This window comes from Trichomycterus rosablanca, chromosome 11, assembly GCF_030014385.1.
Source record: "Trichomycterus rosablanca isolate fTriRos1 chromosome 11, fTriRos1.hap1, whole genome shotgun sequence".
NCBI lineage: Eukaryota > Metazoa > Chordata > Actinopteri > Siluriformes > Trichomycteridae > Trichomycterus > Trichomycterus rosablanca.
Window position 1 is genome coordinate 26,836,717 of NC_085998.1, and position 13,267 is coordinate 26,849,983.

General features: G+C 38.3%; 1 protein-coding gene across 1 annotated transcript in view; it reads right to left on the reverse strand.

Annotated features, from left to right (window-relative positions):
- Nucleotides 1–13,267, reverse strand: part of necab2 (N-terminal EF-hand calcium binding protein 2) — a 191,909-nt gene that overhangs the window by 28,204 nt on the left and 150,438 nt on the right. Inside the window, exon 9 of the mRNA XM_063004593.1 lies at nucleotides 2,533–2,589. Within this exon, the coding sequence (XP_062860663.1) occupies nucleotides 2,533–2,589 (57 nt within the window). The remainder of the gene's footprint in view (nucleotides 1–2,532; nucleotides 2,590–13,267) is intronic.

Consider the following 13,267-nt stretch of genomic DNA (forward strand, 5'->3'; position numbering starts at 1 on the left):
TTGAAAGACTGAGATATTTTCATGATTAAACCTCATATATCCATCACTAAATCAGAATGTACAGCACTGGGGACATGGGAAAACCTCTGGTATCTAAGAGATAAAAACAGTATGTATACAGTCATTTTATTTTTTTTGGGGGGGGGGGGGGCATTGTTTTTAGTATTTGAAAGTGTTAATTATTTCAGTAAGATGTTTAGCAATTGTATTGTTTAAAATATACTTAATAAATACAATGATCAGTACTGGGGACACAAAATGCACTGAATTGTAGGAATGACCCACATCGTATTGAATCTTAGCTCTGCCATCTGGCCGGGCTGGGTGGCCACATGAACAACAGTTAGCTGTTGTTTAGGGATAGGATGAGCCGGACCAGGGTTCCTCATAACTGGTGCAGTTACGACCTCTGCTGGCTGATTGATGACGCCTGCGCAGAGTTGGGGAATAATGCTGATCAGGGCGTGGCTCTCCGTGCACAAGGCTGATCCGCATATGAACTCGCCTTGTGCAGGTGCAAAGAGGCAGTCGGTACTGCTCATGTATCGGAGGCATGTGTCAGTTGCAAAGCTCCTCAGTCAGCAGTGGAGGGTTGTATCGGTAGAGGTGAAGCGTAATGCAACCAGGGTAATTGGATACGACTAGATTAGGGAGAAAATTGTGGGAAAAAAATCAGAGAAAAAGAAAAAATATATATACTGGGAACAGTTTAGGAAAAGCCCTTTTTGGTTTTGAATTTACAATTCACTGCTCTTAAGTATATTATTTGCTCAGTTCTTGTACAATTTTGACTATCCTGGCTGTTCACCAATTTTGAGATGAATTGGCATGTTGACAGTGAACAGGGCTTGTTGCCCAACATCCATACCTGAATACAAGCAAATGTGTGCATGTTTTAAAATCCTGTTTTAGGGCCTTCTAGATGAGTGAATGCTGTTATAGCAACAAAGAGTTGGGCTTATGGGGTGGGTGAGCATGGTTTTGGAATGGGGTTGGCTACAAGCACATTTCTGTAGATTTCTGGTGCCCACATACTTTTGGCCAAGTATTTAAAACACGAATGTGTAAATTGTGACTTTTTATAAAAGGTGCTGCATTTCTACTGATGTCTAATTAAGTATTCAGTGTGCAGGGAAGATAGCTGTTGGGCCTGTGCAAAATGTTAAGAACCACCAGGAAGAAAAAAGACACCTATAAGTCAAGAATGCACTAAATATTGATGAAGTGTTCTTTTAGTGGACCACAGATGTGGTCTTTTGAACTGCTTTTAAAAGGATGAAATTATAATACAATAGGTTGCTTCCGGCTTTTTTGCTTGAAGCATTTAGGTCCCTCAGCATGCTGTCACTTGTACTAATAAAGATAGAGCTGCATTGCTACTAAAATTCTAGCCATTACATGTAGAGGATCATGAGCAGATTTACACTGATCAGCCATAACATTAAAACCACCTTCTGGTTTCTACACACACTGTCCATTTTATCAGCTCCACTTACCATATAGGAGCACTTTGTAGTTCTACAATTACTGACTGTAGTTCATCTATTTCTCTACATACCATTTTAGCCTGCTTTCACCCTGTTCTTCAATTGTCAGGACCCCCACAGGGCCACCACAGAGTAGATATTATTTAGGTGGTGGATCATTCTCAGCACTGCAGTTACAATAACATGGTGGTGGTGTGTTAGTGTGTGTTGTGCTGGTATGAGTAGATCAGACATAGCAGCGCTGCTGGAGATTTTAAATACCGTGTCCACTCACTGTCCACTCTATTAGACACTCCTATCTAGTTGGTCCACCTTGTAGATGTAAAGTCAGAGACCATCGCTCATCTATTGCTGCTGTTTGAGTTGGTCATCTTCTAGACCTTCATCAGTGATCACAGGACACTGCCCACAGGGCGCTGTTGGTTGGATATTTTTGGTTGGTGGACTATTCTCAGTCCAGCAATGACAGTGAGGTGTTTAAAAACTCCATCAGCATTGCTGTGTCTGATCCACTCATACCAGCACAACACACACTAACACACCACCACCATGTCGTTGTCACCGCAGTGCTGAGAATGATCCACCACCTAAATAATACCTGCTCTGTGGGGGTCCTGTGGGGATCCTGACCATTAAAGAACAGGGTGAAAGCAGGCTAAAAAGGTATGTACAGAAATAGATGGACTAGAGTCAATAATTGTAGAACTACTCATGCTCATATATGGTAAGTGGAGCTGATAAAATGGACAGCGAGTGTAAAAACAAGGAGGTGGTTTTAATGTTATGGCTGATCGGTGTTTATAACAGCAAAGGAAACACCTAACCCGAAATTCTAATGAGTTTTTGTGCATGACTGCTATCTAAAACTTGGTATAATTCACAAATAATGTGCATGCTGCTCTACATAACCCATTTAAAAGCTATAATAAATACATATCATGCAGCAAATTTAAGACATTTGTTTTTAATCAATTACACATGCAAAATTTGCCCAGGAGAATACTTTGGCATGCTTATCATGCATTACATTCCCTCCAATACTTACTGCGCTAGCTGTACCATCAGTGTCTGTCAGCCGCTGATGCAGGTCAAACCAGACTGTCTGTAACAAGAATTAAAGCAGAAAAGCCACTGGTGAATTCAGCTCTGGCCCTCTGCTGCCCTTGGATACACCTACCCATTATCACAGACTCCCACTTCAGAGATTAAAGCATAACCCAACCATGAATGCCTGTTTCAAAATCTGAAACCAGTAATGTGGAAAAGGTTAGCCAATTTTTTTTAGCAGTCATGTAAATAGCATACCCTAATAACTGAAATCGGAGTTTGACTGTTCTCTGATTTTGAGTTGTCATATAACAATTAGGTTTTTATTGGTTCTGAACGGACACATGTACAACTCGGAAAAAGTTGGGACAGTATGGAAAATGCAACTAAAAATAAAAATCCAGTGAATCCAGTAAATCTTACATCTACTTTGACTTTTATTTCATTGCAAACTGTATGAACCCAAGATATTTAATGTTTTGGCCGGTCAGCTTCATTCCATTTCCTAATATAAAACCATTCCTGCTAGGGATGTAACGATGCACCACAAGGCAGTTAAAAATCGGTGCACATGTGCCACGATTCGAATCGGTAATTCATGTAGAATGAATTGATATTGACTTTAAACAGCAGAGGGCACTGGCACTATTCACCTCGCCTGGTTGACGTCACTACACAGTTGTATGGGATTTTCCAGTCAAATTTATTTATGTGAGGATACTTTCTTTATTTGTATTATTCATTTATTTATATAATGTGGGATTTATTTTAAAATTTCATTTCAGTTTTTTTTACACAAAAAGGGAAATGTGCAGCATTGTTTTGCATAGTTTGTACCTACCATAGAAATAAAAGGGCATTCATTTTTTAGATAAATAAAAGATTTTAAGAGAAATAATAAAAGGAAATAGGTGATACACTCTACCCACGATGCGATACGATTCAAGATACTGGGTTCATGATACGATTTTTTCCCGTTTTTTTTTTAACAAAATAAAATTGAAGGCAAAAATTATGACGTTTCCTTTTATTATTTCTCTTAAAATCTTTTATTTATCTAAAAAATGAATGCCCTTTTATTTCTATGGTAGGTACAAACTATGCAAAACAATGCTGCATACGTTACATCCCTAATTCTTGCATTTCAGGCCTTCAACACATTCCAAAAAAAAGTTGGAACGATAAAGCTTTTACCACTTTGTAATGTTGCCATTACTTTTTACAACACCTTAGACATTTTGGCACTGAAGATACCAAGCAATGAAGTGTTTAAGGTGCTATTTTGTCTCATTCTTCCTGTATTTTATTTAATTATTTTTATTTAATTTGCATTTTTCATACTGACTTTTTTCTTATTTGAGGTTGTAAGGAGCTGCATGACGATGATGCAGAGAAGATTTTTTTTTTCAAAACATCAATACTGTGTAAATTTACTGTATAATTCATGAATATATTTTTGTTATTTACCGCATCCGGCTGTGACTCTGATATCACTAGATACTGATTTTAAATGTTATTAAATATAAAAATTCAGCAATTTGAAGAGCCATGTTCAGAAAATCACTAAATAAAGCAAAAAAAAAAAAAAATCTGAATAATTTTAAAACAGAAAAAGCTTGGCACAACTTTGAACCTCCCTATAGAGTCGCCTGTCTGACCAAATTGGCCATCCAGGCAAAAAAGTCAGGGTAGGAAAGAAGATCACATGAGTGAGCTTTAAAATACCTGTTCAGAGATGTACAGTAAAAATATGTAAATGGACAACTATCTCTGCAGCACTACATAAATCAGGCCTTTATGACAGTGGCAGTAAAAAGCATTGCTAATAGCTCTTTGTAAAGGGCTCTGGCAAAGACAGGAAAAGCTTGTCTGGTTTGATGTGATGAAAAGTAAAATTTGAGAGGAACAGCAAGAACTATGTACAGACAAAACAAGCACTGAACATCATCTGGCTAATACTATCCTATAATGGTAAAACATAATGGTGGCAACATTAAACTATAAGGGTGCTTCTCATTGGCAGGGACAGAGAGACTGGTAAGTATTAAGAAATAGATAAATGCCTGCATTCTACCTGTGGTATCCAGGGTTCAAATCCTCACTGGTGCTTTCGGCTGGTAAGACATCTACATACAGACATGGTTGCCTATGTCTGGCGGAATGGCCAAGGCCCACAATGGATTCACCTTTTAACACAACAATGACCCAAGGAGTCTCATCAAGGCAAATCTCTGAATCACTACAAAGCACAAAATGAAATCCTATAGAGCTTCTGTAAAGAGACTCACCATCCAATCTGACAAAGCTTAAGATGATCTGCCATGAACAATGACCTAAACTAATAGCCTAAACCCAGATCCAAGTGTGAAAAGCTTGGCAAAGGAACCGTAATGGTACCGTCACACATATGCAATTCACCCAAGCTGTGGGCTTTGATGCACCCCATACCTTGACAGATGTTGGCTTTTGCACCTTTACAGTGTGTATGGTCCTTTTCATCTTTGGCACAATAAACTCAACATCCATTTTTTTTCCAAAAACAAAATAAAATGTGAGCACATCTGACCACACATTCACACTGTCTTCTTAATCTGTTTCTGCATAAAACTGATGTATGGCTTTAAGACTGCATTTCTTATAGCAGTGATGGACTGTGTTTAATAACAACAGTTTTCACAGTTATAGCCAAGTGGCTATATTTATTACTGTAGCATGACTGTTTCTCATGCAGTTCCATATGAGGGCTCAGAGGTCATACACATTACAGTGGTTTCCAGCTTCACCTTACACAGACTACAAGTTTTTCAGAGTCCCTGAATTATTTTGCTGTATTATGAAGAAAATGAAGAAAAACCTAAATTATCTAGCATTGAGAAATGTTCTTTTTGAGCTTACTAAAATGTACTCATTTTCGGCACAAAGTGTTGAGCCACAACTCATCTTTGCTTACAAGGATGCTTGCAAAGTGAAGAAACAGGGGAAGCTTGGCACATTTTGAACTTCCCTAGAGTCACCCATCTGACCAAATTGGCCATCCAGGCAAAAAAGTCAGGGTAGCAAAGAAGATAATATAAGTCCCAACTTTTTAGTGTAGGCATGCATATATATACATATATACACACTCATCAGCCATAACATTAAAACCACCTCCTTGTTTCTACACTCACTGTCCATTTTATCAGCTCCACTTAACATATAGAAGCACTTTGTAGTTCTACAATTACTAACTTTAGTCCATCTGTTTCTCTGCATGCTTTGTTCGCCCCCTTTCATGCTGTTATTCAATGGTAAAGATCCCCACAGGACCACCACAGAGCAGGTATTATTTAGGTGGTGGATCATTCTCAGCACTGCAGTAACACTGACATGGTGGTGGTGTGTTAGTGTGTGTTGTGCTGGTACGAGTGGATCAGACACAGCAGCGCTGATGGAGTTTTTTAACACCTCACTGTCACTGCTGGACTGAGAATAGTACACCAACCAAAAATATCCAGCCAACAGCGCCCCGTGGGCAGCGTCCTGTGACCACTGATGAAGGTCTAGAAAATGACCAACTCAAACAGCAGCAATAGATGAGCGATCATCTCTGACTTAACATCTACAAGGTAAACCAATTAGGTAGGAGTGTCTAATAGAGTGGACAGTGAGTGGACACGGTATTTAAAAACTCCAGCAGTGCTGCTGTGTCTGATCCACTCATACCAGCACAACACACACTAACACACCACCACCATGTCAGTGTCACTGCAGTGCTGAGAATGATCCACCACCTAAATAATACCTGCTCTGTGGGGGTCCTGACCATTGAAGAACAGGGTGAAAACAGGCTTAAAAGGTATGTAGCGAAACAGATGGACTACAGTCAGTAATTGTAGAACTACAAAGTGCTTCTATATGGTAAGTGGAGCTGATAAAATGGACAGTAAGTGTAGAAACAAGAAGGTGGTTTTAATGTTATGGCTGATCGGTGTATATCCCATGAGTCCCAACTTTTTAATGTAGGCATGCATATATATACAAACACACACTGTTAATAGCTTTTTAAAAGCAGATTACTAAGTAACTTTTGTAAACTCAGAAATTGTCTATAATCAGATCACAAAATTGTATCTAAATCTGATAATCCGATTATTGTCATAACCTAATTTAAACTGATTCATCTGTGTATGTAAACACACTCAGTGATTGCTGTGCATGGTTGTATAACAGCCAACAAATATAAGGCAATTATACAGGACAAGGTGCACCCTCTGATGCACACACTTTTTTCTAATTGTGTTACTGGTTTGATAAACATCACGACAGGTCAAGAGCCTTCCATGGCCTCCAAAACGACTAGATTTAAAAATGTTTGAAGCTTTATAGAAGGTTTTAGAGAGCACACTAGTAAGTAGATTTTTTATTCCACAAACCATTCAGGATGCCTATGTCAGCATTTGAAGAAACATTTTTTTCATATCCATTCCTTAAACTGAATAGTCCCCCTTTTTGATATTTTGATGACATGTCATGATGTCATGTTTTAATATATTTTATTTTTTATTTTTAAGCATTTTCGGGCTCCATTTACAAATAACGTTGGAATGTTTTGTCAAATGCAGTAAAAAGAAGAATCTGTGATTTGTTCATTCTCTTCACTGATCAACATTATTGTATTTTGTAATAGAAACACATTTGCAATTTAAAAATTCTTGTTACAGAACACCAGCCCGCCACTGCATCAAGAAATGCCTCTTGAAAGTCTATTACATAAAGAGAAAAAAAGTACATAATTTATATGCAGAAACGCCTGTTTGATTGTTTAATGTGTTTCTATTCACATAATACAATAAAGTTGATCAGTAAAAACATTGAACTTTTATCAGTAAAATAAAGATTCAGGAGAATTCACAAATCACAATCCTTTTTATTGTGTTTTTATAACACATCCCAGCTATTCTAAAAGTGGGGTTTGTACAATGTAGTAATGTCTGGTAATACGAGAGATCTTCAAAAAGTTTCCGCACTTGTATATTTTCGTGAGAAACTGTGAGGGCGGGAGGAGTAGTAATTGGTCGTGTCTGAGAGAGAGCTTACAATCCAGATTTCAACCTTTTTGGACCACTCGATGATGTGAAAGCAGAGGTGCATCAGTGGCTACACGTTCAACCAAAAACATTTTTTGCTGATGGCATTAAAAAGTTGGAACAACGCTGGAAAAATGGAAAAAAAACGGAAGGTGACTATGTAGAAAAGTGATGTAACTTGTTTTTGAAATTCTTAATAAAAAGAGTTTTAAAAAAGAACCCTCGTAGTTTTTTTTCCAATTTTATTTATGCATTTTTTCCCATTTTTTCTCCCAATTTAGCATAGTCAATTTGTCTTTTGATGCTGGGGGATCCCTGATTGCAGTTGAGGTGGGTATATTGCTGCTCACGCCTCCTCCGACCTGTGCGTAGCTCTTAGTGGAACCCTTTTTTACCTATGCACTCTGTACAGGCGCATCTCTATCTGCCAATCAGGGTCCTTACACAGCGTTTGAAGACCCCACCCACATAGTCAGGTCATCCCGCCCTAGCAGAACTGTGTCTGCTGCAGGCACTGCCAGTTATGCCCGCTAGATGGCGCCCAGCCGACCGGTGGCAACGCTGAGTTTTGAACCGAGGAGTTCAGAATCTCAGCGCTGCTAGTGGAATATCCCGCTGCGCCACCTGGGCACCCACCCTTGTAGTTTTAGAAGAACCCTTGTAGTTTCCACATTAAATGATCATAATGTATATGAAACATAGACTTAGTGACTTAAAGAAGCAAGGTACAAAAATACTCCATATTTTGCATTTGTTTTATATCACCTAAAACTTACTGTTGGCAGATTATATAATATTCATAAAAAAGTAGAAACTGTAAAAGTCTGCACATATGTGAGTACTCCAAATAATAATGTTCACAGTTCTGGTACTAAGTGTTCATGATGCTCACATAATATTACCAGCTTTTTACAGAATTTATACCTACTTTTTTATAATTAATAAAAAAAAATGGTTCAAGTTCAAACATACACACATTCATAAATTTATATAAGGCAACAGTGGGCATAGGAATACAGCTTAAACAGGGAGCAAATCCGTCACAGGGCACTACACATTAACCCAATCAGTCATACCAATTTTAGGCTTACCATACCTTGTAATCCTTTGACAATATGGTGAACCCTTTGCCACTGTGCCACTGTAGTCTCAAAGGGCAAAGTCTAATCTTGTCACATAGAGCCAACGTACTAATTTAAGATAGTTAGGTTCAGCAGACTGTGGCTTAAAAATAATTACCCTTAACTTTACAACGCTTTGCTAGACTTTGAATTGGTTTAAAAATCTTAAATAAAGTTGGTTATCATGCAACTTTAGGACAACTGATCTCACCTGCTTCCAGACATGTATTCATTCTACCAATCATGTTTGGCTCTGATGGACCACCACACTGGGGTTCAAAGGTGGGTAATGACTGACAGAACACAGGTCATTCAAGGACAAAAACTATTATTAAGCAGGATTTCAAGGTATCTTAATTTCAATGTTAAATATCTTTTAAATAAACCCTTAAGATAAATATATTCAATAAATCTTAAATAAATATAAAATCAAATGTAAAAATGCTATTATCAATGTCCAGTAAGTTTCATTTCTGCCCTACTGCACTGCAATATGACTTTACAAACCACTGATACCTGTTCTGAACCTTATGCTTAAAGACATGCATTTTAACATCACTTATCCTATGAGAATGTGTAGAGGGAGAGTAAGATCAACAAAACTGAGCGGAGAGAGTAAGATCTAGAGTCAGCAATCTCAATACTAGTTAAGCTGAGTGCATAAAAGCTGCTAATGATGCTATACATCTGCTGAGCTCCTGCTCCTGCTGAGGCTGGAGATGGTGGCTTATCCATCATGTAGTATATGGGTGAGAATGGCAGCCACTGCACCACTGAAAACGATGTGGGGGTGAGTGGTGTGCGTCACTATGATAGAGGTCCTAAGAATGCAACTGTGGGAGGTGAAGGAAATGAGTTTTCTCTGAGCAGCAGGATTGCATTATACAGACAACAAGAGTTCACTGATGAGAGCGATGCCTCACTCAGAACTGGTCATTTCACCCATCTGTTCCCCACTAATCCAATCTCTGTAGGACCATCATGTGCTATAACTATCATTTTAAAAAGTGAGCTGATATCCTGCTGTACCATTTTCTGGAAGCAGCTTGCATGAGTTTATTGTTTCATGGGCAATACACACTTCATTTATTAAAATGATTAACTGTACCCAGAATTAATGATGAAATATGTAATGTTTCTGGGAGTATTGGAAATGGTAAATATTGACTAAAATATAGTTTGGATTTATAGTTGTTCTGTTATTCTCAGCAAAGTCCCATGAACATGCACTTTAAAAATATAAAAAATCATGTATTGCCTCTCAGGTGGCGCAGCGGTAAAATACGCTAGCACACCAGAGCTGGGATTTCGAATACATTGAATCGAATCTCAGCTCTGCCATCCGGCTGGGCTGGGCGGCTATATGAACAACGTTTGGCTGTTGTTCATACAGGGTTGGGGAGCCGGATAGGGACCTCATAACTGATGCAATAATGACCTCTGCTGGCTGGTTGATGGCATCTGCACAGAGTAGAGGAATAATGCTGATCAGGGTGTGGCTCTCCATGCACAGGGCTGATTCGCATATGAACTCGGCTGGTGCAGGTGAAAAAATGTAGTCGACTACTGCTCACGTATCGGAGGGGACGTGTGTCAGTTCGATCTCCTCAATCGGGGCGGAGGTCAGCACCAGTAGAAAGGAAGCATAACGTAATTGGGTATAAATTGGACACGTTAAAAATCAGGAGAAAAAGGGAGAAAATGCATTTAAAAAATCATGTATTGTTGCAATTGGGAAATGTTTATCCCTACTTTACTTTAAAAAGTATTATGGTGATTCATACACAATTAGATAAATCTATACAACAAGAAGTTTAATTTGATTTTGAGTTTAAATGAAAAACATCTAGTTCTCCTAACAAATGTCCATGTGCACTATTATTCAACCCCCATCCTCAGCACTTGGGGAAACATCCTTGTGCCTTGATAACCTCTAATAAGTGATTTTGTTAAGTGCTAACAAGCTTCTGACACATTCTGTGGAATGTTCGCCTATTCTTCTTGTGCAAAGACTTCCAGCTCATTAAGGGTTGATTTCTTGTTGCAACTGCTTTTTTTTTTACATCTTACCAAAGATTTTCTATGGGATTTCAATCTGGAGACTGAAAAAGCTACTCTATTATATTCTAGGCTTATTTGCTTAACCAAGCTTTGGTTAACTTAGAAGTGTGGTTAAGATAATTTAAACCGTTTAAAACATAATTGGCTCTTTGAATAGTGGCCCTATTAACTCTTCAATAAACTCTTGGGAATGGGATCTAGGTGTATCCATAACTGAAGGTCAGTGGGCTCTTATTTTAAAAAGGGTACACTCATTGTCCATCTGCGCTAGACACTAGTGGTGGTAAATTCGGTTAATTTGTAAGCACTGTAAGCTGTAAGCATTTGCATTTTAATAATAATACAACTATATTTTGTTGTTGTTTTGCTTACAAGAAAATATGCTGCATTAATAAGCTATACCACTACTACTGATAATTATAATAATAATAGCATGTGCATAAAATCTGCCACATAACGAACACCAGTGTGTTTAACTGCTTGTTTATTGGAATATTTAACTTATTACTTAGATTCACGGACTGGAGTGAAGTCGGTTCAGCCAAATTATCCGAGTTCTCTGTGTTTCGGTGAGCCTGCTCACTCGCCTTGTGTACTTAGCAGCAGCCAGTCAGAGGACTCATAGGATCCGGGTTAAATAAGAATTCGAACTCATGATTCCTGATTCAGTACAAAGATTCGAATCATTAACCTGGGTGACCACTCACCAGCTGATCATTCACATGTTTTGGTCCTGCACCAAATTATCGTCCTTTTGGTCTAAAATTTTTAAAATGCTTAGCTGGGCCCTAGAGATTACTTTAGACCTGTGTCCTGTTGTGGCACTGTTCAGGGTTTCTCTTGATTGTCAGTTTCAGTATAATTTAACATAAAAAAAAAAAAAGATTTTGGCCATACTAAATTTCTGGGCACAACCTGAACTTAATTTATAGCTAAGCTATCCAATAAATTTTAATTACATGCAAAAAATAGAATTTCAGTAAAAAAACATCATATAGATATAAACCATATAGAATTGAAATAATTAAGTAGTGGATGAAGTATACTTGTAATCTCACAGCTGGACTACTGCAACTCCCTCCTGGTAGGTGCTCCCATGTCCACTATTAAACCCTTGCAGCTCATTCAAAATGCAGCTGCCCATCTGGTTTTTAACCAACCTAATCACTGCCACATCACCCCACATCTTCACCCCACATCTTCACTGGCTTCCTGTATCTGCACGCATTTAGTTTAAAACACTGATGCTCACCTACAAAGCCAAAAATGGACCAGCCCCAAGCTACCTTCGTGGTCTAATCAAACCCTGCTCTGTACCACGCAACCTCTGAGCAACTAGTCTCGCTCGACTTGACCCTCCACCAAGACTCAAGGAAGACAAGCATCAAGGCTTTTTCTGTACTTGGACCCAAGTGGTGGAACAAACTTCCTCTGTCTGTCCGAACATCTGAATCTCTTGCTGTCTTTAAAAAACGATTAAAAACCCACCTCTTTACTAAGCACTTAAGCTGACTTGTACTTACTTACCTACTATCGCTCTTATTCATTTCTTGCAAAAAAACCCCCACTTTGGTTCTAACAGGGTTTCAGCAGATTTGTGTTCTTGAACTGAAGCACTTCTGTAAGTCGCTCTGGATAAGAGTGTAAATGTAAAGTATACTTCAAGTAGGGGTTGAAGAATAGTGGGAATACATACTGAATATGTGTCATATTCAATTACAGGTTAAAACCAGCATAATAATGCACACTGACTCTCTCCCAAAGATACTGATTTGGTGGGACTATACTGGAGTACCCAGATGAAACCCATTTCACATAATGAAAATACGAAACTGTGAACAATGCTGCACTGGCACTACCAGTCGCTGTAGGGTTGATGTGTGTTTAAAGGAAAAATAGAAGTAATTATTATATTATTATATAATCAACCTGAAAATACAAGTATTTAATAATTATCATCATTTACATGTTTTACCATGGCTTTACCTGGTCAGGGTCACTGACGCATTGCAATAACACACTCCGGACAGGCGTCCACCATCTCTCAGGCATAAACAATCCTGTCTGCATATAGAGGCCAATAGTACAGCTGAGGATTTAAACCTTCAAACCTTGGATCCTAGTGGTAGTGGGCTAGCATAATTTATCACTGCACTTTCTGAGCAATTTTTTATATATAGAATACTTATTATTCATGGGTATACCAGTGCATACTGACTACCTGTTTATTTCTGCTAATAAAATTAGTCCAGTAATAAGGGATTTGGGATACTGCTGCAGAGGATGATACACACATATGTTTTTCTGTTTGTGCATGTATGTGACAACCCCCCACATCATTCTGAACTCTACAATAAACTGACTCTTCAAATAATGAAATTACTATGGATCGTTCTAAGAAAAATCCCAATCCACAGTGCATCAGCCTAGATTCCATTTCATTAAAGCATCTGCATTGACTGCAGTACATCACTCACAGTTTTTC